Source organism: Pteropus medius, unplaced genomic scaffold, assembly GCF_902729225.1.
Source record: "Pteropus medius unplaced genomic scaffold, Ma_sr-lr_union100, whole genome shotgun sequence".
Lineage (NCBI taxonomy): Eukaryota > Metazoa > Chordata > Mammalia > Chiroptera > Pteropodidae > Pteropus > Pteropus medius.
Window position 1 is genome coordinate 26,893,928 of NW_024344240.1, and position 25,335 is coordinate 26,919,262.

The 25,335-nt window shown below is 37.3% G+C and overlaps 1 protein-coding gene and 1 pseudogene across 8 annotated transcripts in view; both read left to right on the top strand.

Annotated features, from left to right (window-relative positions):
* The window catches only part of PLEKHB2 (pleckstrin homology domain containing B2), a 69,033-nt gene that overhangs the window by 4,365 nt on the left and 39,333 nt on the right, over positions 1–25,335 (top strand). For 6 of the 7 annotated variants that reach the window (XM_039869293.1, XM_039869290.1, XM_039869292.1 and 3 more), the window contains 5 exons: positions 6,514–6,558; positions 9,721–9,873; positions 11,702–11,804; positions 21,276–21,315; positions 22,578–22,667. In XM_039869293.1, the coding sequence (XP_039725227.1) occupies positions 6,522–6,558; positions 9,721–9,873; positions 11,702–11,804; positions 21,276–21,315; positions 22,578–22,667 (423 nt within the window). In that variant the 5' untranslated portion in view covers positions 6,514–6,521. The remainder of the gene's footprint in view (positions 1–6,513; positions 6,559–9,720; positions 9,874–11,701; positions 11,805–21,275; positions 21,316–22,577; positions 22,668–25,335) is intronic. The other variant, XM_039869291.1, reaches the window with a different exon arrangement.
* LOC120607380 (10 kDa heat shock protein, mitochondrial-like) lies at positions 11,815–18,397 on the top strand (annotated as a pseudogene). The gene has a single exon (XR_005654149.1). The product of XR_005654149.1 is annotated as a 10 kDa heat shock protein, mitochondrial-like (transcript).

Sequence of the window (25,335 nt, forward strand, 5' to 3'; positions counted from 1 at the left end):
GGACAGTAAATCATTCAGCATGTGTGTAAATATCTTTATTTTATCTACTCGATTGATAATTTGGGTATGGAATTCTGGCTTGGAAATAAATTTCTCTCAGCATTTTGAACATAGCAATCCATTAGCTTCCAACCCTGTTGATAAAGATGCACTTTCCTTTCTTTCTCGATCCTTTATATATGACCTCTTCTTTTGCTCTGGGAAGTTTTTAGGTTCTATTCTTTATTGCTAGAGTTCTGAAATTTCATTCATATACGTAACCAAAGATCTTTTTAAATTCATCCTGCTGGACCCTCACTGAAGCATTTGTGTCTAAAAATCTGTCCTGTTCTGGGAAATGTTGTATAGTATTTCTTCTCCACTGTTTTCTCTGGTTTATATCTGAAACTTTCCTATAAGCAGACAATTTTATATTCCAGGCTCATCTGCTAATTTTTTTCACCTCTTAGACTTTTCTTTGATAGATATTTCCTCTATCTTGATCTTTACAATGCTCCTATTGAATTTTAAATTTTGGCTATCATTTTTACCTGAGCTCTTGTTTTCTGGATCCAGTATTGTATATCATTTCTCTGATAATAGTATTTTTTTGAAGTCATCTTTTGCTCCCTATATTGTCTCTGATTCCTGTGAGGTTTTGTTTTTAGGTTTTTAAATTTTTTTATTTCTTTAATCTCTTTTATCTCTAGACTTTCCTCAAATGCCTGATGATACATGCTATGTGTTTCTATTTAAGAGAGTTACTGAAGAACTGAAAGTGTGTGTTTAAAGTTTATCTCTTGGTGAGCTTCCCTGTAGGATGCAGAGACTTTTTATTTACTTTAGAACTTTTACAATGTTGTTAGCATCTCATCCACTTTTGTCTCTGCTGCCATTCTCTTTGTCTTTGTGGACTTACACTTTGTTTCCCCTTAACTCTCATTTTAGTTCCATTTTGGGAGGAAGTAAGAATTAGCTGCTTGTGCTCTTTATAATCCATTATTAATGTTGGAAATAGCAAATCTTGACATTATTGGTGTATCTTTTGTCCTGGATCCTTATTTTAGTGTCACTGTGTGTCTTCTGACTTTGAAAGTAACTCTCCTGTGAGTTGCATTGTTCAGTGAAAAGAAATATAGATTTTCCAGAAATGTGTAATATTTCTATATAATATAGAAGAGGAAGTGGAAAGATGGATGTTTAAAGTCTGCCTTTTTTGTTTTTTCCCCTCTGAGCACTGGTCCTAGATAACCTCAAGGCAGGGTGGGGTAGCAGAATCCAAGAGCAGGAATTGGTCTAGGCTGATTAGTGTGGTATGAATGTTAGGTGGTGGCATGCAAGTGCTCTGTAAGGCTGAGGGTAAGTAGGCTGAGTGACAGTCAGTGTCCCCTGCTCCTCTGCTTTGTGGTCAGATATCAGGATACATTGGAGGAGCCTGGCAGGGTGGGGTAGCAAACTCTAAACAGAGGGACAAACTCTAGACAGAGGTAAGATTGCTCTTGCTACCAAAGGCTGAGTCTAATAAGGCAATATGCTCTATGTGATGGTGGTGATACCAGTGTGATGCCCAACAGAAGAGGCTAGTAGACACAGACAAAAGACACCTCTCTTTAAAGGAGATAAAGAACTTATTTTCCTGTACTCAGATTACTGCTCACCTTCCAGTCTCTGCTAGAGGACGGAATGCCCTGGCCTCAGCCCCCCAATAAGATGCTATGTGGCTGCTGATATTGCCTGATCTGAGTGAAGACCTCACAAGGTGCTTTAGGAAGCTCCCATTATGGGATTTTAATATTCTCTTGACTTTTTCTGATTTTTCTGGGGACTGGCTTATAATTGCCTGTCCAGCAAGTGCAGGCAACCAAATTTGGTGCATCCCTGAGGTTCTGGGGAGTCATTTCACCTCAGCAGCCTGTTTTAGGTGAGTTTGAAGCCCGTTGCTACAGTCTCTGTGCTGCCTAAGTTTCAGTACACTTGAGTCCTTAACTCGGCCATCTCTACTTTTTGTCTTAAAAATAAATCCTAACATCTTGAACAGTAAACACAGCAAATATCTCTTAATATTAACACAATAACTATATGAATTAAGTGAGCGGAAGATATTACACAAATCAAAGTATTTCAACTTTCTTTTTTTTAACCAACTCTTTCTCCTTTACCCTTTACCCCCAGTTGTGTGAAATTGAACTAACATGGGAAGGTATATGTTTTTTCTAACATATTCTATAGTCACGTATCCAGTTTAATCATTATTTTATACTTGGGATACCTTTTAGTCTCAATTGGTTCTGATATATTATAATTATTATTTTCACGTCACAGTTTGGCCATTGGATGCCCTTTTTTCAACTGGCTGACTTCTTTATTGTTTCTAAAGGCATTCATAAAAGCATTGTTGTGTTTGACAATAATACATCTTAGGCTTTTCTTGAGGTATTCTGTCCCTGAATTGTAACCAGCTGATTTTAAAGGAGCAGTAGCTCCTTTTAGAGGAGGCCTGTACTGAAGACAAAAATCTGGGCACTAGATTACATGTAAGATTGTTCCTTATAATGACTAAGGTAGACAGAATGATACCAGATAAGAAGTTACTCAGTCCCTAGAAGAATTACCCTTTAAAAAGTCATAGGTTTTGGTTGCTAATTGTAATTTAAATTTCTTTCTCCCTTGTTATAATTCAATTTTCCCTTTCTCTGATAGTTTTGAACTATTTGATATAGGCACATCAGAGATATGTTTATAATGTAGTCCTCTAGATGAAGAATTTTTTTTTCCTTTTGGATCTTGACTGAAGTGGCCTAAAATTGATTCTCAGGTCAGCTGTGCAGTTTCCTCTTGTTGACATCCCTTGAGCCTCAGTTACCTAAAAAGTTAAAACTCAGCCTTGCTTCAAGGAAACACCAAAGAAAACATAGGCACACTATCTGGCAACTCAGATGTTGATCCAAATAATAGGTAGTAATCAGTTAACAGGAAATATGTAGGTCCTTAAAGTTTTTTTTTTTTTTGAAACTCTTTTTTTTTAACTCTATTTTCTTAGGTGCTAGTATTGTTAACCTTACTGGCACATTGTTGGACTCAGGTTCTTAATGACCTTTGAATAAATGAAGCTATTCTTAATCTCAGTTTACACTGGCCTGACATTTTGGCTATTATGAATGATAGCAGATGTAGCCAAATTAATAGTGAGTCATTAAGAGGTTTTAAAAATTTACCACAAATACTCAGGTAATTCCTTTCTGTTGCTCCACATCTTTTTACTATTCACTTGGTTTCACAACCACCAGCAAAGAACTGTCTGACATTTCAGTCAGGTTTTATATTTATGTTATAGCTAATAGCTCTTACTACCTATAAGTAATATTTGGCCTATTCCCAGATATGTTCTTTTTCACATGATATAAACTGAAAATTCATGTTATGACTAGAAATTTTAGTATATCTGGGATTTGGCATGAATGGTATATGGCATATACCTTCCAGTTTTATGTTCTAGGATAATTCATCACTGTAGAGATGTGATACTATCTGTAGTATTCCATTGCCTGTCTTTTTAATTTGTAAGTTTAACCTGTTTCTTCCACTAGAGTGTAAACTGAATGAAAGTAGGGAGCTTGGCTTGGTTACTGCTGTATCCTTAGTGCTTACTACAAGGCTGGGCACACAGTATATGCTCAAAGAATATTTGTTGAATGAAAATATGATGGTATTATTTCTCTGCCTCAAATCCTTTTAGAAGTCAATGATTGTTTTAGGATGGTTTAGGCTATAAATTGCAGGAAACTAGTTTAACCCAGTATAAATAATTTAAAAAGCTATCATTTTCTTAACAAAAAGCCTTGGATTAGAGTTGGTTTTTCAATTGGTTGAGTCATTGGCTCAGCAGAGTTAGCTTTGCTATCTCTATAGTCTGCTGCCCTCAGGCTGGTTCTCTCCTAATCAGAAAGTGGCTGCCAGCAGCAGTGAGCAGCATGCGCTTCCACTAGAAGTAGTAGAGACTGACTTTCTGGATCTAGTTCATCTGGGACTGTATGTTTGAGCACCTAAATGCATGGGACAAAGATAGGGGAGGATGAAAAAATTACTTCCTTTGTTGGTGAGGAGAGACAGCATGAATTGGCAAAAATTGCAAGGATATTAAGAACTTCAGAGTAAGAGAGTTTGGAGATGCCAGAATTCAGGATGACTAAAGGTTGCAGAGCTCTTTTTCTAAAGCTTTGGAGAGAGGTGAGAATTCAGCCATACATAGACGTAGGAAAATTAAATGAGGAAGACTCATTTGTTCTTTTAGGTGTCCACTTGGGCTTTTGCTCTGTTTTGCTAAGCTTCCAAACCTTAGTGCCTTAAGCAGGAGACATAAAAATGCTATAGAAAATAAAAGTAGCCCATAATCTCAGCCTTCAATTAATATCTGTTGATTTCAAAAAAAAAAGGCTATTGTTAAAAAATTTTTAGGTAGTATGGAAAGGTATACTGGGACTGAATAGTCATTCTCTCTTCTGATACATACACAGCATTGCCTCATTCCTTTCTTCAGAGATACCCATAGTTAACAGTTTTTATGATTCCTTCCAGAAAACAATTGTGCAAGTATCAGCTATGTGTGCTTATCAGCACATTCTGTTCTTCCTCATTCCTTTTCATATTTGCATAATGACCTGTTGTGTGGATATACTCATTAAATAGTACTCTATTGTGGGGGCACTTTGGTTGAGGCTAGTGTTTTGCTGTAGAAGCAGTGTGTGAACCTCTGCATATATATCAATGAGATATATTCCTATTAATGGTGAGATTTCTGGGTCAAATTATATGAACATTGAAAATTTTGATATATTGTTAAATTCTCCCTCTCCTCCTTCAAAAGGTTACAGCAGTTTTCATTCCTGCCATCACACCTCCTTTCTGAGTATCATAGTTTTTTTCATTTTTCATTTGCCCTTCTGATAGGCAATATTGTTAACTTCTGTTTTGTATTTTTGTCTGTTCAGTTAGGAGAGAAATTGAGTGAGTGTCTTATGAATTTATTGCCCATTCATGTTTCTTTTTCTGTGAACTGCCAGGTGACTGGTATCTCTGTTATATGTGAGCTTTGTAAGTGAAGGAAGTTAATTCCTTGCTGCTGTCTGGTTGTAAATATTTTTCCTTAATCTTTTATTGGTCATTTTGACTTTTTAATTTTTTTTTTTTTTTTTTTTTTTTTTTTTTTTTGCTACTCTGACTTTTATTTTTGTGGAGTTATGTATATTGAACTTTTTCTTCATGATTTTCGGTCTTCTGCTCTGAACTGACTCCTCCACCTGCTGACAGCAGTGCACACCTGATTGGGCTGTGTGATATCAACTGGGTATAGCTAGCTAGGATAAAAGTAAGGCAGCTGGACCCCAGAAACCCAGGATACTGGACATGTTAGGAGAAGCCACACATTCTTGACAGAGCTAAATCTTAATATGCCTGAGACTGTTTTATGCTTGTTGAGTGGAGTTAGACTCAGTAAGTTGGGCAGGGTGTTGAGACTAAAGCATAGAGTGGGAAATGGGGGGTGGGGTTGTATTGGCCCGCCCCACTGAGGAGATACTGTATTTGGTAAATGCCAGGTGGCCAATGAAGTAAAATGGCTTTGGTCTCTTCTTCAGCTGACTCTGAAAGGGATGAGGATGGAGAGTTAGACCAAATGGCTGTGTTTTTATGATTATAGTGAGAAATATGTGAACTTCTAAAACTCTTGGAATTTCCTGAGAGATAGAGGTGCTAGGAATCTTGCTATTTATGATAAATCCATTTCAGGTTTATCTTGAGTTTATGCTAATGAGATGACTTTTGTTTGGCCTCTGGACAACTTCAGCATGGGACTGGTTACCAGAGGAACCAACCTTGTGATTAGAAGGTTAAAGCTTTCAGCCCCATCCCTAGACCTCCAGGGAGGGGAGAGAGGCTGGAGATTGAGTTTAGTCACCATTGGCCAGTGATGTAAGCAATTATGCCCACGTAATGGAACTTCCTTAACCCCTAAATGACAGGGTTCCAAGAGCTTTTGTTTTAGTGATCACACAGAGGTGCTGGGTGGGAGGTGCACCAGTAGAGGGCATGAAAGCGCTCCGCTTTTCCCTCTTACCTTGCCCTGTGCATCTCTTCCAGTTGGCTGTTCTTAGGTGGTATCTTTTATAGTAAGTAAAGTGCTTTTCTGAGTTCTGTGATTCATTCTAGCAAATTATTGAATCTGAGGAGAGGAGGTGTGGGAACACCCACTTTATAGGTCAGAATAACAGGAGGCCAGGGCTTATGTTTACAGTGGGAGTACTCTTGTAGCACTGAGCCCTTAACCTGTGGAGTCTGACACTAACTCTAGATAGGTAGCATTAGAATCAAACTGAGTTGGTAGACATCCAGTTGGTGTTCTGAGAATTGGGGAATTGGTTGTTGGTGTGGAACAACCCCACCCATTTGGTGTTAGAAGTGTTGTGAGTAAAAATAGCTCAGAAGGGCAGTCCTCCTTTCTGGGTATAATTTTGAACCTGCCTGTTTCTTCTGCTGTAGGTGAAAAGATGACAGTTGTGAAGAGTGGATGGTTGCTGCGACAAAGTAAGTACATGACCATGAGCTCCTTGGTCTGGGTTTACTGTTACCTTAGGACACATCTTTATTTCTGTTGCTGAAACAAATCTATTTAAAAACAAATAGCAAAGTCTTATTAATGTTGTTGCCCTGAGTTTCCTCTTGGAAGTTTTTAGAACTCTTTGAGCTGTTTTTCTGCACAGGGAAGTCCTTGTTAATTGCTGCACTGACAGGAACCCGGGAACAGTGGTACTCCCTGCTAGTTGCTTTTCTCACTAATATGCTTTATTATTAATGGCTAACTGGTGGCCCTGCTTGACTAACCTAGCTGGGCTGATAAATTAGCATGGAGATACTGCTTTCTTTGTGGAAAATACCTGTTTTACCTGGAGATTAAAAAGTGACTGAGATTCTGAAATGCTAGAGTCTTTAATTATAGGGATAAAGATTTGACCTAAGATTATATGTTTATCTAAAACCAAACCTTTTGTACTGTAGTCTCCCTTTATCTGTAGAGGATGTGTTCTAAAATCCCCGGTTGATGCCTAAAACCACAGATGATATCAAACGTTATATATGCTATGTTTTTTCCTATATGTATATACACTTTTATGGCTTCTCTTTGGCATATCCGAATTGCTGGCATCACTACTCTTGTGCTTTGGGGCCATTATTAATAAAATAAAGGTCACTTGAACACAAGCACCATGACAGTCAATCTGATAACCAAGACCTCAACTGAGTGACTAATGGATGAGTAGTGTCTACAGCTTGGAGATGCTGGACAAAGAGAAAGTTCATGTCTCAGGTGGAGGGAGCTATACGGTGCGAGATTTCATCACTTTCCTTAGAACAGTGTGTATTTTAAAACTTTTGAATTGTTTATTTCTGGAATTTTTTATTTAATATTTTCAGACCACAGTTAACTGAAACTGGAAAGTAAAACCACGGATAAGGAGGAACTACTATATTGTTTATTATTCAGATGTGAATTTATATTTGAGGGATACCTTCAGAACTTAGTTAAAATGTAGACTAGCAGTGAAAAGTAGATTGCATACCTTAGATGGTTTATAAAAGCTATTACTTGTAGAGCTTGTTTATGTTCTTGTTATGCAGATTTCACATATATTATGTAATTATCACAGCAGCTCTGTGCAGTAGGCACAGTTATCCTAGTTACCACTTGAAGAAATTGTCTAGGTGTTGATTATGGGCAGCAAACCTGTGGTCAGACTGAGGACTGTTTCATCTCAGCATTGACTCTATTTCTCCCAGGAGACAAGCCTTCAGCCTGTCTGTTCTACTATTAGTTTTACATCCTTAGACCTGGAGCTGAGCCAAGTGTCCTTTCGAGGTCTGTGACAGTCCTGTACTAAGAATAGAATTGTGGTAATGTTGGCTTCATAACATTACAAAAGAAAGTTCTGGCATATTGTAGTCTAGCCCCAATATTTGTGTAAGTTTCCTTGTCCTTGGTTTTGTGATCTCAACCTGCCCAAAATGGCCAGGGGACATGGAAAGCCTTGCTCAGTCTTTGAGAATGTGCCTTTCTTTCTTGGCCCTTTGGATGTCATCTCGTTTTTCCTTTAGACTCTACTGCACCCTTGTTTGAGAGCAGGCTTTCCTTTGTCCACCATAACTCAGTTTAATGCTCTATCAACATTCAGTAAACAGTGACCCTTTTGACAATTTTGTGATTCCCATCAGTGCCAACCATGATGATATATACAAAATAGATGTCCTTTAAACAGATTGTACAGACTTTTCCAATGTCCTGGTTCATGGCTGTCTCAAAAGTATGTGTTCAGAAGACTTATTCAATTTTTCCTTCTCCCTGTTTGTGGGTTGATTTTCTTTCTTTGCTAAAAGCTGAAGTTTCAATCACAATTAAATAAAAGGAGGCAAGATATATTCACTGACTTATAGAGCAGCAGAGATACATATGTAGTTACATGTATGCAAAACTGTCTCCAGGACTCCTTTTTCTGCCATTGCCACATAGACCCTTAGGGTCCAGTATCTGGACTCTAGAGAATAGCCTGATTTGGGAATTTGTAGTCAGGGCTTTGATGGCAGGTGAGATACTTGGTTAAAACTCCCCAACCTGGTGATTCCACATGTCTGTTTCTCGATGGCTCTATTTGGTAGTTACTGCACAGCTCAGGTGCTTCCAATCAAATGGATGCTGGGTGTCACTTATTTATGAGTTTGGGCAAGTGTTGTGGATGCCCCTCTTAGTAAAGAGGGTAAAAGAAATTTGGAAGGCTGACATGTCGCATGTTTGGTTGATACCAGTAGCGGATATGGGAGTGTAAGGAAAGGTATGTGGAATGGCCTTTGTGCACATTGGTCAAGGACAAGGTAGGATCTTAAAGGAATAAAAGATGTAGTAGGTAGTGAGTGTATGGATGTGAGAAGGTACAGGGGTGACTTGGAGCTAAAACTGGCCTTTTACTTTTCCCTTTTGGCTAACAAAGAAATTAGAGTTTTATAAAATTAAATATCTAGTTCGATTACAAATGAAAAGATGAATTCTCTCTGACTGATAGAGACATGTGAGGTAGTTGGGTGGATGCATGCAGGGGAAGAGTAAGGCCCTGGGCCTAAAGTCATTTTCCTGGGTGTGGTATATTCATTGTCTGAGCCTGCCTCTGCATCTGCCTCATTCAGGGATACTCTCCCATGCTGTTGGCTTTAAGTGAGGTGAATGTTAGAGAAGAGTATATGTGAAAGCTCTTCAAGAAAAAGAGAAAACATTTTTCTAAGAAACGAAGGTACTGTTATTTGTGTATAGAGATTTTACAGTTCAACATTTTCTGATCAATCTAGCAAAGTTAGATACTACTGGAAAAGTTTAGGTATATGTACTGTGTGGAAAATTAAATGTTAGACATGTTTCATTAGCTCAAAATCAAGGTTTTATTGAACTTTTTTTTTTTTTAAGTTTTGGGACTTTTAAGTTGGCAATGTTCTCAGTATCTCCAGCGTGTTGCATGCAGCCCTGGTACAACTGGATATTCATGCCATTGGGGTCTATTTTCACTTTCATTTTGCTAGGCTGCTCTAGGCAGTTGTATGCAAGTATACTCATAGGGCCAGAGGAAAGTTTCCTTTGTTTCTTTTAGTGTTAATGAGGGAACATAGTCCTTGCTCTTATAGATCAAAGCCAACCTATTTTTTTTTCAGGTACTATTTTAAAGCGCTGGAAGAAGAATTGGTTTGACCTGTGGTCAGATGGTCACCTGATCTATTATGATGACCACACTCGGCAGAGTGTTGAGGATAAGGTCCATATGCCAGTGGACTGCATCAACATCCGCACAGGGCATGAATGTCGGGGTAAGAAGCTCTGTCTTGGGTCAGTTTCATCTACCCTTCCCCATTCTTGATGGGAATTGAATCCTCTGCCTCACCCATTCTGCTTTGATTAACAGACCAAGGAAAGGTTTCACGTGGGAAGAGGTAACCACAGTGAGGACCTAGACACTTAAATCATGAACCATATGGTTAGAGCAAATTAATCTTCTCATCTGAATTAGACCCACAGGTCCACATTCCGTCCTGGTTCATGGAGAAAGTGGTAGAGAACTAAGGAACCAGAGTGCTGGAAACTCCGAGAAAGATAGAACCATACTAGGCAGCATAAATTTTGTATCTCAGAAACTGGCATTCATAACAACCCCAGTCGGTTTCTTAAAATTTGTGATGTCTTGGTTTCCTGGAATTTTCTCTTATATTCATTTTAAAGGAATAGGTTTTTAGCAAGCTTCTGATAGACTTTTCTAAGTAATGGCATATGTAGACCTTCCCTGTTTGTTTTATTAGCCCCATTGCTATTTGAAATAGAGAGTCTGGTTTAGTAAGCATTGATGTTAACACTACTGTAACCATTAAACATCCTGCCCCTACATATAAGTTCTTGAAACAAAAGTCTCCATGGACCAGCTGTTGAAGTCCCTACCTAAACTAGGCTTGATGCCAGAGAGCTCAACAAGGTAGGAGTCCAAAGAGGAACACCGACTTGGAGCTCCGGTGACCAGGTTCTTGTATTATGCCGCAAGAAAGAATTCAAGGACACGACAAACAGCAAGCAGGAAAGTGCAAATTTTATTAAAGTAGAAGTACATACTTAAAAGAAAAGTTGGCAAAATTGGAGAGCGAGTTACCTCAAGCTGTCTGTTTTCTTGGGAGTTGGGGTGGCAGAGGTGGTACTTGTAATTTAGGTGCTATAAAGATATGATTAGCCAAAGCTGAACAAAAGATAAGGGAAAGACTCTGGGAGCCTTATCCTGGAGGAGAGGGGATGTCCCAGGGCAGCTATCTCCAACCCCCAGGCCACATATCGGTACCAGTCCATGGCCTGTTAGGAACCGGTCCACACGGTAGGAGGTAAGCAGCTGGCAAGCCAGCGAAGCTTCATCTGTATTTGCAGCCACTCCCCAGCACTAGCATCACTGCCTCAGCTCCATCTCAGATCATCAGGCATTAGATTCTCATAGGAGCACTGGTCCCTGGTGCCAGAAAGGTTGGGGACCGCTGTCCCAAGGCTATCCATCTTGCCTCCTGGTTCTAGCTTGTTTCTCATGCCACCTGGAAGGGAGAGGGTAGCTCAAGGCCATCTATCCTGTTTCCTGGCCTGTTTCTCACGGAGTCAAAACAGGGAGAAGTCTGAGTAAGGGACAAAGGAAAAATTCTGGGGCCATATCTTAGAAGGGACGGGGAAACATCAGTCGGCTAACTCTCTTGCTTCAGGCTCAAGTATCATCACAATTCTTATTTTTTGGTGTACAGAGATACTTTAAAAATCTGATTTTTACTTTTAAAGCAGTGATCTAATTTGATGCTTCCTGTGAGTAAAAACAGTAAATATTCTGTTATTTTATGCTTTATAACATTTTTCATTGTGTGCGGCTTATTCTTCTAATGTCTGGGCTATTCTGTACATCTCTGTATGTGCATTGTTCTCTAGAAGAGGCCTACTTGTTCTCCCTGTAGGAAGTTTAATTAAAATGGAGCTGTGATTCATGTGTTTGGTTCTGTAGAGCAGAACAAAATGTTTTATAATTGGAATGTTCTGAATTACTGGTCCTTTGCCCTTCTGAACTGTAAGAAGAAATCCTTAAAAAAACCTATTTAAATATTTCTGTATTCTATTTATTTTTTATAGATATTCAGCCTCCAGATGGGAAGCCAAAAGACTGCATGCTGCAAATTGTTTGCCGAGATGGAAAAACTATCAGTCTTTGTGCAGAAAGCATGGATGATTGTTTGTAAGTTTTTTTAAGTGTTTAATTTAAAACATATTTTCTGCTTTATTTTCCATTTATCAGGAAGGGAAAAGAATGAAAGTAGAGTTTTCCTCAGGCCTCAGAATAAGTGACTCAGAGGATGTGTGAAAGAAATGTAATGGAGTCTTATTCCATTTCTTATAACTTTGATCCTGGTTTCTGCCTCTCCAGAGCTGCCCAAACAGGATCCCAACTTATTAAGAATGGCAGAAAGTATTAACATACAGTCACTTTGTACTTTTTTTTTCATTGCTGGATGCACATTGGGTAATGGATATAATTGAATGGGTTTTTTAATCTTGTTCTTTTTTATGTAACTGTATTTTATTTTATTTATTTTGTAACTGTCTTTTTAAAAGGCATTAAATCTGTATTATGGAGCCTTCTCCTTCCTTTGATGGCTTTTACTCCTTTCTGCCATCTCTGACAAAGGGATGCGGAGCTGCAAGGAATAAAACTCAACTTTATTAATTCTCAGCCTGTTAACATTGGCATTGATGTTGGATCAGAACCTTGAAAACACTGATTGACATTTGGGGAGAATAATTTTTTTTTCTATTCACTCTGTACTACTACCATGTGTTAATTCTGGATGTTGTGAGTTCACTAACAGATGCTATTATAATATTCATATACATTAAAATATATATACATGGCATTTTCATAAAATCTAGTAGACCAGTTTGTCAGAGTGCCTGCCCCTGCATTTCACATACATGTTCATCTTCAATATAAGCATTCTATGTTAAACTCTAGCGTTTATTTTAAATTTCAGATGTTGCTTCTTTCTTTCACTCTTGTGATTTATATTAATGAATCTTAAATGATAATTTCTGGAAGAGATATGGCTTTTCTAAAGACTAGAGGAGAAATGACCATATGTCAAACCAATTCAGTACTTTTTTATGAACTGGAACTGTATTACCATTTAATAATTTATGTTGTCAATGAGAAGAAACACTGAATATCTGAAAATATTAGAAAGATTTTTATTTAAGGCCTTCCTGAGGACTATATAGCCTGAAAGCAGAGCTTCAAGAAGCCTTGAAACAGTGCTCTAACTTTGGAAAAGTGAAGGTTGCTTAAATAGAGGAATAAGCAAAAAGTACATCTGGTGTCAGAAGTTTCCATGATTAACAGTTTTACATCGAATAAATGGAATGTGCAAGAAAGCTAAGGTTGGCTCATTGTGTCCCCTGGCATCAGGAAGTCTGAGGATAGGGTCTAGTAAGAATTAAACTGCTTCAGAACTCCTTGAGGTGAATTTTTATCAGGATGTAGAAAGAACAGGCACTGTTTTCTATAATCATTGACCTTTAGTGTTGAAAACTGTAGAAGATATAATATGTGCTTACTCCCATGGTTTGTGCCTTGGTGAGGAATTTTAGGGAGGTTCATCGTTATCTCTTGGTTACTGATTAAGTCAGAGAAGCTGAAGCACCCTTTCTTTTCTCAAAGCTTATGTATATTGAGTACTTAACTCTGCACTAGACACTGTTTTAATTGCTTAACATATGTTATTTAATCCTTACCATGTCTTATAAGGTGGGTACTATTCCTATTGTTACAAGAAATTGAGGCATAGTGAGGTTAAGTAACTTCCTGTATCAGTTTTTTGATGCCCCTGTAGTAAATTATCATAGGCTTAGTGACTTCAAACAATATCAATTTACGATTAAATTTCTGGAGGTCAGAAGTCCAATAGGGGTCTCCCTGGGTCTTAGAGTAGGGCTCTGTCCCTTCTGGAGGCTCTGGTGAGGGTCTGTTTCTTGCCTTTTCCAGCTTCTAGAGATTGCTTACATTCCTTGGGTTCTGGGCTGTGCCCTTCTCATGCCATCATCTCTTTGGTTCTCTGCAGCTGCAGAAAGTTATGCGCTTTTAAGGACTCATGAGTAGTTTGGGTCAACCTGGATAATCCAGGAAAATGTCCTGATCTCAAGGTCCTTAACCTTAATTATAGCTGCAGAGTCCCTTTGCCCTGTGATGTAACACAATCACAGGTTCCGGGGATTAGGACATGGATATCTTTGTGAGGAGGGGACATAATTTTGCTTACCATACTTCCCAAGGTTTTAGAGCTAGGAGACTAGACTCAGATTTGAACCTTGTCTCCCGAGTCCTTTGTCCCTAACTGCTCTGTTCTACTCTATGCCAAGATGTCATGTATATGAAATGTTCATAAGTAGTAGTGGAAAAAATATCTGAAACTAAAATTTTAGAGTATTTTAACAAAGTGTGAGAGGTTTTGACATAGAAGAGGGAGAAGTAGTAAAACTATGTTGAAGGACTTACCTTGTTTTGCCTGGAAAAAGTCAGATGAGGCTGACTTTTTCTTAACCTATATGGGAAAATGGAGATTTATATATGTGTCTAATTTTAAGTACATGTTAGGGAAGATAGCAATGGAAGATAAAAAGCTAGAAGATAAAAAGTTAGAAGAATAAAAAGGAATAGAAAACATTCCTCATAAAAAAATAAAATAGCAGGAAAACTTAATGCGTGACAGGAAATGAACTAAACCAATTAAACCAATGATATTGATGCTTGCGGTAAATATGAATTGGTTAAATTAATCTTAAAAAGAATAAGACCTTGCTGGACTGAAGGTGTTTCCTTGCTGCGGCAGTGTATGAACTGTGGCAGTGTACGAACTGCGGCAGTTCAGTTCATGGCAGGACAGGCAGTTAGAAAGTTTGTTCCTCTCTTTGATTAAGTATTACTTGAAAGGAGTGCTGCCAAAACTAGCCAAAGAAGACATTATGCTTCCAGAAAAACTTCAGGAAAAGTATTGCAAGCAACATTAGTAGCTGTTGGATCGGGCTCTAAAGGATAGGGTGGGGAGATTCAACCAGTTAGCATGAATCTCTCCAGAATATGGAGGCAAAGTTGTTCTAGATGACAAAGATTATTTCTTATTTAGAGATGGTGACATTCTTGGAAAGTATGTAGATGGAAATAAATCACTATTCAAATCACATCTCATGAAGAGTATATATAATTTCCACATCTCTTTCATATATATAATTTCCATGTCTCTTTTATAATTAATTATATCTAAATTAAAAAAATAAAAATAGACTAGGATCTGAGATTGGGCACGAAATACAAAGTCTAGTACAAATTCTGTTGATAGGCACACTTGAAATAAAATGACACAGAAAGGTAAAAAAGTGAAGAATAGGAAACTGTTAGTTTCATGTGGCCGCTGTAACAAAGTGCCACAAACTGGGTGACTTAAAACAACAGAAATTTATTCTCTCACAGTTCTGGAAGCTAGAAGTCTGAAATCAATATGTCAGCAACTTAAAACAACAGAAATTTATTCTCTCACAGTTCTGGAAGCTAGAAGTCTGAAATCAATATGTCAGCAGAGCCATGCTTCTTCTGAGTCTCTGGGTAGGATCCCTCCTTGCCTCTTTCCTGTGATCCTTGGTGTTTCTTGGCTTGCAGTTGCATCATTCCAATCTCTGCCTCTATTGTAACATGGCATTATCCCTGTGTGTCTGTGTCTAAATTTCCTCTTCTTATAAGGATACCAATGATATTAGAGTAAGGACCCACCTTAATTCAGTATGACCTCATCTTAATTTGATTCCATCTGCAAAAACCTATTTCTAAATAATTTACAGGACTGGGGAATCAGGAGTTGATCTTTTGTCAGGAGACACAGTTCAGCCCATAACAGAGACCACTGAGTAAAAATGTTGAAATGGATCCAGATCTATTTTCTCAACTACCTAGTGAAATGAATGGAAAATATTTTAGCAGCAATAGCCAAATAAAGAAATTCAACTTAAAGCACAGACTACAGAGAATGACAGCCAAAGAAAGAATTATAAAATTCTGTTGAGATGTATCACTGTTTTTAACCTCCCCCAACTCCCAGAAGCAGTAACAAGATGAGTTAATTAAATCTTGCAATTTTTGGTAATACTCTGCAGTCTTGAGGGATGCTGAGATTAAGGGAGTAATGTACTTTTTTGAAAAGCTAAGGAAAACCCTTTGAGAATATGATATCCTTGGGCCCTCAGCAAAAACTGGAAGATTCCCCAGGGGTTGTCATTCCAGAGCACTAGAAGGCATTGAAGCTCACAGGAGTAAGATAATTCTCTGGTTGGTTTGCATGAGACAGTCAAAGGAATATGCTCAGAGGGGTATAGAACCCAGATTTTTCAGAACACACTTACTCAGTCCCACAAGAAAATTTCTTTTCTCTCATCCTTATGCCCTCAGGTTATAGAAACATGATTGAGGGTAACATCTTTGTCACCAAACCTGTTGCTAGAGTCGAGTGAGCTGGGGCTACCAATTGATGCCAGACTAGGTAGGGAGAATGTCAAGAAAATATGCCACATACCAAGTCAGAGCAAAGAGAAGTTTTGGATATCACTTCCCATGTTAAACATGAGAATTAGCTTGGCAGATATGCAAATATAAAGGAAAAATAAAAGGAAAATGCAAGTCTCAGATAGAGCTTCTAGTCTGTAGGAAAATAAAACCTAAGAAATAAGTGGATTTTCCAAAATGCTTTTTTGGCTGCCATATTTAAAATTATAATTCACATTGCACCATATACACACATACATGCTTACCATCTAACCAACTGTTTATCTTGTTTTTCATCTCCTTTCATTAGAACTTAAACTGCATGAGAGTAGGTATTTATGTTTCTTTTGTGCCCTTTTGCATTTCTATAGCCAAGAAGGCCTGTCATGGGGTATACATTACTGTTAATTTTATAATCTAATGTAAAAGAGTAAATTTTATACCCCTTTCCTGGGGTACAAGCTCAACTGAAAACAATTGCTGGCATGGAGGAAAGACTTGACATACTTTTAGTGACTGCAGGGGAAAAAGGTCAAAGAATTTACAGAAAAGATCAGATCTATGTTAGAAAGACTAAAAGAGTTTATGAGAAAGATTATCGATGTCTGGAAAGAATACAGCACAAAAAGGTAGATAGTAATTTAATGCAAGGCATTTTGTGAAATTCTAGAACTAAATTTGCAGAGGAAATGCCATACTAAACTCTCCCACCTGAAACAGTAACAACAAAAAAATCCAGATACAATATGTGAACAATCCAATATGATACCCTCTAACAAAATTTAAAAAGCTTTTAACTCAAAATTATAGGAAAATGACAATAAAATGTAAAAGGAACTGATAAAGAGAAATGGGGAGTAAGTAAGAAAGGTGAAGGGATGAAGGAGGGAGGGAGAGCAGAAAATTCATGAGAGTGAAGATTTAGGTATCTAGTTTTTGTGATCATGCAGGGGAAAGTGATCATGTAGGAATAGAATTTGTTCCAACCTTTTTCCAGGGCCATTGGCAGTACCACTGAAATAAATTGTATTAGTATCTCTTGACCCAGCTGTTTCACTCTTTGGAATGTGTCTTTATAATTGTTTACATAAGGATACAGATGTAATAAGGATGCTAACAGATGCATTATTTTTATGTATGTGCATGAAAACCCAAACCCAAAGCTAACATCATCTTCAACAGTGAAAGACTGAAAACCTTTCCTCTGAGAACAGAAACAAGACATGAGTGCCTGATCTCACCACTTTTATTCAACATAGTGCTGGAAGTCTTAGCCAGAGCATCAGGCAAGAAAAGCAAATAAGATATCCAATTCAGTTCCCTTTATGGGAAGGGAGGAAATATAATTGTCTCTATTTACAGATGATATCATATATATGTATATATATATATGAAACTCTAAAGATTCTACCAGAAATTCTTAGAACTAATAAATTGAGTAAAGCTGCAGGACACAAAATCAACATACTCAGGAATAAATTTAATCAAGAAGGTGAAAGGTCTACACTGAAAATTACAAGATACTGGCGAAAGAAATTGAAGAAGATAGAAACAACTGGAAAGATGTCCCATGTTCGTGGATTGGAATAATTAATATGGTTACAATGTCCATACTAACCAAAGCCTCTGTAGATTCAATGCAATTCCTATTAAAATTTCAATGGCATTTTTCGCAGAAATAGAAAAAACAATCCTAAAATTAGTGTGGAATTACAAAAGACCCCGAACAGCGAAAACGATCTTGAGAAAAAACAAAGCCAGAGAGATCCACTTCCTGATTTCAGACTTTTATTACAAAGCTGTAGTAATTAAAACATTATGGTTTTGGCATAAAAATAGACACATAGACCGATGGAACAGAATTGAGAGCCCAAAAATACACATATGTGTATATGATCAACTAATATTTGACAAGGGAACCAAGAATGCTCAATAGGGAAAGGATAATCTCTTCAATAAGTGGTGTTGGGAAAACTGGATATTCACATGCAAAATAATGAAATTGGACCTATATTTTAGGCCACTCATGAAAATAAACTTGAAATGGAATAAAGACTTAACCGTAAGACCCTAAACTGTAAAACTATTAGAAGAAAACATTAGGGAGGAAGGTCTTTGTCATTAGTCTTGGCAGTGATTTTTTGGATATAACACCAAAAGCATGAGCAACAAAAGCAAAAGTAAACAAGCAGAACTACATCGAAATAAAAAGCCGCAGCACAGCAAAAGAAACAATTAGAAAAATGAAAAAATATCTACAGAATGGGAAAAAATTTGTAAATTATGTGATGAGGGGTTAATATCCAAAATATTTAAGGAACTCGTACAACTCCGTAGCAAAAAACAATCCAATTTAAAAATGAACAAAGGACTTGAATAGATGTTTTTCAGAAGAAGACAACAAGTACACGTAAAGGTGCTTGCCATCACTAATTATCAGGGAAATGCAAATCAGAACCATGGTGAGATCACCTTATACCTCATAGAATGGCTATTTTCAAAAGACAAAAGATAAGTGTTGGTGAAGATGTAGAGAAATGGGAACTCTGGTGCATTGTTGGTGAGAATGTAAGGTGAGCATGTAAATTATGGTGGTTCCTCTAAAAAGACTAAAAATAGAACTACCATATGATCCAGCAATCCCATCTGGGTATATGTCCAAAGGAAATCAGATTATTATCTCAAATAGATATTTGCACCCCTGTGTTCATTACAGCATTATTCACTGTAGCCAAGACATGGAAACAACCTAAGTGTCTGGTCATGGTGTATATACACACACAATGGAATATTCTTTCATTCCAGCAATTAAAAAGAAGGAGATCCTGCTTTTTGCAACAGGATGGATGAAACTTGAGGGCATTATGTTTAGTGAAATAAGTCAGAGGAAGACAAATATTGTATGTTCTCATTTATATGTAAAATCTAAAAGAGCTGAACTCATAGAAGTAGAGAGTAGAATGGTGGTTGCCCGGGGCTGGGAGTTATGGGACATGGGGACATATTGGTCAAAGAGTACAAACTTCTAGCTATAAGATGAGTTTCTGGGCATCTAATGTATAGCATGGAGACTACAATTTACAGTGCTATATTATATACTTGAAAATTAAGAGAGTATATCTTAAATGTTATCACCAGAAAAAAAAATTATGTGAAGGGATGGAGGTGTTAACTTATTGTGGTAATCATTTCACAATGTATGTATATCATGATCACATTGTACACCTTAAACTTAGGTATGTTGTATGTCAGTTTCTTAAGCTGGCAAAAAAACAAAAAAAACCAGCATTATTATTTTTTAAAATAAATGTATTGGGGTGACATTGGTTAATAAAATTATATAGGTTTCAAGTGTACAGCTCAGTAATACATCATCTGTATATTGTATCATGTGTTTACCAACCAAAATCAAATCTTCCATCACCATATATTTGACCCCCTTTACCCTTATCTACCTCTCTCTCTCCCCGTTCCCCTGCAGGTAACCACTAAACTTGTCTGTGTCTGTGAGTTTTTGTCTTGTTTGTTTGTTGCTTTCAGTTTTATATTTCACACGAGTGAGATCATATGGTTCTCAGCTTTTTCTGTTTGACTTTTTTTGCTTAGCTTGATAATCTTAGGAGCTATCAATGTCGCAAATGTCAATATTTCATCTTATGGTTGAGTAATATTCCATTGTATATATGCACCACATCTTCTTTATCCAGTCATCTATCAAGGGACATTTTGGTTGTTTCCATGTCTTAGCTGCCGTGAATAGTGCTGCAGTGAACGCTGGAGTGCGTATATCTTTATGGATAAATGTTTTCAAATTTTGGGGGTAGATACCCAGAAGAGGGACTGCTGGATCACCTAGTAATTTTATTCTTAATTTCTTGAGGAACCTCCATACCGTTTTCCATCATAGCTATGCCAATTTACATTTCCACCAGTAGTGTATGAGAGTTCATTTTCCCTGACAACCTCTCCACCACTTGTTATTACTCGTCTTGTTGATAATAGCCGTTCTTACAGGTGTGAGGTGGTATCCCATTGTGATTTGGATTTACATTTCCCTAATAGCTGGTGAAGTTGAGCATCTTTCCCTATGTCTGTTGGCCATTTGTATGTCTTGGGAGACGTGTCTGTTCAGGTCCTCTGCCCATTTTTTAATTGGATTTTTTTTTGTTGTGGTTGTTATTGTTGAGTTGTATGAGTTCTTTGTATATTTTGGATATTAGCCCCTTATTGGAGGCATTGTTTGCAAGTATCTCCCATTTGGGTTGCCTTATTGTTTTGTTGATGGTTTCTTTTTCTTCGCAGAAGCTTTTTAGTTTGGTATAGTCTCATTCATTTACTTTTGTTTTTACTTCCCTTGCCTTTGAGGTCAAATTCATAAAATCTTCTCTAAATCTAAGGTCCATGAGTTTAGTACTTATGTTTTCTTCTATACAATTTATCGTTTCAGGTCTTAGTATATATAAAACTTTGGTCTACTTTGAGTTAATTTTGGTATATGCTGACAGAAAGCAGTTTTGTTTCATTCTTTTGCATGTGGCTTTCTAATTTTCCCACTATTTTCCCATTTATTGAAGAGACTTTCTTTTTCTCCATTGTATGTTTTTGGCTCCTTTGTCGAAAATTATTTGCCCGTATATATGTGGGTTTATTTCTGGGCTCTCAATTCTGTTTCATTGGTTAGTGTGTCTTTTTTTTTTTCTTCTACCAATACTTACTAGCATTAATTTTAACTGCAAAAAATTGCCTAGTCTGTATCTCATATCATGAAACATTATGTAGCCATTAAAAATGAAGTAGATCTGTGTGTATGACATGAACTAATAAAACAAGTTGCTGTATAATTAAGTATGGTACGCTTTACATTTATTAAGAAGTAAAGCAAGCTGTGTAGTATAGATTATGCTATACATATTATATATAATATATAATATAGATGTATTTTTCACATGTTATATATTTCTAGTGCATGTCTCAAATAAGTTGATCATGTGGATCTTGGGTCAAGGACTGAACAGCTATTTTCAAAAACAACCTTTCTCAGAAATTCTGATGCCAACATATATTTGAGAATTAGTAAGATATATTTTGGATTGCCACAAATAAAGTACCCCTTTCTCTTTTCTCCAGGGCCTGGAAATTTACACTCCAGGATTCCAGGACTAACACAGTAAGTTGATAATGGCAACCACCAGTCGTGTTTTCATGGTCTTGCTATAACAAATAGGAGAATAGAAGATTAGGAAAGGGAAATGGGGAAGATGGGCATCTTGGCCATCCAGCCATTGATGAGCCAGCAGAACTGGGCAGGGTGCCTTTCCCTGACAGTGAGCAAACTAGACTTTGCCAAATATTTTGGCATGAGGAGCCCTTCTAACAGAGGCACACTGATTCCATTGTTTTTTTGTTTTTTTGTTTTTTTCTAAAAAAATGTTTGTATTGCACAAAGATTTATAACACTTTGAATTCTGCTGTGGTTCACAGGGAAGGCCCAGAAAGGAACACAGGGTCCTTTTTATGCATCCCATCTCAGCCTTGTGAAACAAACATGTCTGGGACTTGTACTTGCCTCTAGTTCTGCTTCTGACCTTAAGAGGTTGCTGAAATAGTCAACTCCATTTGTAAAGACTAATAATGTCATCTTTGTGTCTGTCAGGGAATCAAGGCAACTTCTCTGCCATCAACATTATTATTCTTCAGATAGGATTTTAGTTTTTTTCTTTTTTCTCTTTAGGAAGAAAAAAAAAGGTTGATGGAACTTATAAAAGAATTTGTACAGGTGGAAAGAGAAAATAAAAAAGACTACTATACAAATGTCATTGTTTCCTACTCTTGTTAGCCCAAGACATTTCTCCCTCAAATTTACTCTATGGTTACCTTTTCTTTCATGAACATCCTTTTTTTGGATGAAATTAGTACTAATGATCCATATAGTTAGGGGCAAGATGCCAAGATGATTCTTTTTATGGATTTTAAAAAAATAATGCATATAATTTTCTTTTTTTCCATTGGTAAGTAATTTAAAGAAGGATTTTTTTAAATGCAAAAAACATACTGTGTGTACAGTGTATCTTTGCTACATTTCAGATTATAGGATTTTTATTTGTGAAGAGTTGAGAGTGGTGTAACATCTTTTAAAAGGCCTGGGTAATAGTGGAAGCTCTGTGGCCTTTTTGGGCCTGAGAACTCTGCTCCTGCCATGTACTGGTGGCTGAGGATGACCACTTCCTCCTGAATTAAAGAACACCAGAATGCAGGGTGGTGAAGTGGGGAGGGATATTCCTTCTGCCATTCACTGCTTCTCAGAGAGCTGTTGTATTTGCTGTTCAAAGATTAAATTTTTGGCTGTAAATAAAAAAGATATATATAAATCATAAAGGCCTATAGTTGTTCTGTGGTGACTCTCTTTTATACCTTCTCTCCTCTTAATAGGCTTATGTTGGCTCAAAAGTCACGTATGATGACACAGCTGTGGCTTCTTCCCCACCTCCTTATACAGCCTATGTGGCACCAAACCCTGAGGTAGGAGCAAATCTTCACATTATAGAATGTAAATGAGGAGAAGTTGGAGTCTCTGTTCTACTGTCCTTTTAAAAAATAATAAAAATTGAGGGAGATCTTTGGAAACATGGCAGAGTAAGAGACATCCTCAGATCTCTCCCCTTGAAACAACAATAAGCTGAACTTCTAAAACTCAACAAAAGACACCCGAACTGCACACCAGCATGTCAGAATGTGGTATCTGTGCATAAGAATTCCAGGTGTTGGGCGGTGGACTGGTAGTAATAAGGAAGCTGCCTCTCTCAGCCACTGGAGCTCCCTGCAGGAGGAGGGGGAGGAAAGAAGGAGTGTCGAGTTCCTGCAGCGAGTTCCCTGAACATTCCTGCCTGGGATAGTTGTGGCTGCAGGGCCCAGTCATCAGGGCAGAAAGCAGAAAAGTGGGACAGGACTGCAGAGGAACAACAGCTGATTTTTGCCGACTGCGGTTGTAAAACTGAAGCTGAGCTGCAGCCCCATTCCCAATCCCAAACCCAGAGGTTCTCTTTCCCCATATTGTCTGAAACCCATCACCGCAGAGCCCCAGGGGAACTGGAGCAAACACTGCCGAAACTGTCACTGATATTGACAGGGACTGAAACTTAAGGCAGCGAGCGTAATTAAATATTGACAAGAAAATGTAAAAATCCTTGTTAAGACTTTATGTAAAGCAGGGATCCAAAAGGCTTAGACGCCACCTACTGGAAACCAAAAGAAAAGCACCTTCTTTGCAACAGGCTAAAGAGAGACATTTATATAATAAATCTTCTTTCTGGAAAAATAGCAGAATGCTCTTTCATTAATCCTCAGGTGGTGAAATAGTCCATTAAACACCATGAACAACTAGGGTGACAAGACATCTGAGAAAGAGAAAAATCATCAGAAAATAAGCTTACAGACATAGAAATATGCAACTTAAATGACAGAATTCAGGATGGTACTTCTGAAAAAACAAAATGAGATCCAAAAAAATTCTTATCACCAATTTCAGGAATTGAAATAAAAACTCGATGAGCAGAGCATGGACATTGAAACCCTCAAAAAGAACCAAATAGAACTTCTGGAGATGAAGAACACACTGCAAGAGTTGAAAAATAAAATATCAAGCTTAGGAAATAGAGTTGACCAAATGGAGGAAAGGATCAGTGTTATTGAAGACAGAAATCTATAAATAAATCAGAAGGAAGAAGAAATCGAAGAATGAAAAATAATGAAAAACATTCAAGAACTAGCTGATACCATCGGGAGAGGAAACAAATTGGCATTATCAAAGGCGAGGAAAAGGAACAGGGATTAGAAAGCATTTTCAGTTAAATAGTTGACGAGAATTTCCTAAATCTAAGCAATGAGCTTGGAGCTTGGAATTCAAAAAGTCAGCAGAACACCCAATTATCTTAACCCCAGAATGCCTTCATCAAGACACATTGTATTAAAATTATCAAAAATCAGTGACAAAGATAGAATTCTTAATGCTGTCAGGGAGAAAAAAATGGTTACTTATAAAGGAAAAACCATTAGATTATCCTCGGACTTAGTGCAAACCTTACAAGCTAGAAAGGAATAGAATGAAATATTTAAACTATTAAGTGAAAGAAACTACTAGCCTAGACTAATGTATCTAGCTAAGCTTTCCTTTAGATATGAATGAAAAATTAAGAGTTTTCCAGAAGTAGAAAAATTGAGAGAATTCTCCACTACGAGGCCTGCACTATAGGAAGTATTGAAAGGGGTCAGTTCACCTGAAACAAAATGACAAAAAAATAATACATAATTAGGAGAAAAGTGACTATAGGGTAAATAGAAGCAGAGGAGTGCAACTTTTACTAAGAACAGGGCATTATAAGCTTAATGAGAAAAGAATTGTTATGACAAGATAGTAATGAATGTTCATCATACATAGGAACAAATTGAGAGAACAATGACTGAAAAAGGGTATTCAAAGATTCACATTTGTAAAGAGGAGTAGAGATAAGGCATGTACAGAAGAAAATGGACAACTATATATAACTGTCCTTTACATATTCATAATGGTAACCACACACCAAAGATTTAGAACTGTTGTATATAACGTGAAACAAGGACCAGAGAGAAAACCCAGAAAAGCCAACCAAAATAAATCAGAAACACAAGGAGAAGGAAGCAATGGAAACACCGAGCTACCAGAAAGCAAAACATAAAATGGCTATAAGAAGACCTCATATTTCAATAATTACCCTAAATGGCTGAACTCACCAATAAAAGGCAAAGAGTTGCAGAATGGATCAGAAAACAAAACCCAACTATATGCTGCCTTCAGGAGACACATCTCAGCTCCAAAGACAAATATAGACTCAAAGTGAAAGGGTGGAAAATGATATTTCAAGCAAATGGCATTCAGAGAAAAGCGAGAGTAGTGGTATGAATATCAGACGGAATAGACTTCTAAATAAAGTTAAAGATACTGAGGGACACTTCATAATGAGAAAGGGAATCATGCACCAAGAAGACATAATACTTATTAATATCTATGTTCCCAATCCCAGAGCCGCAAAATATGTAAAGCAATTACTAACAGAACTAAAGAGAGAACAGACAAAACACTGTCATAGTAGGGGACCTAAATACCGCACTGTTGGATATGGACAGATCATCCAATCTGAAAATAAGGAAATAA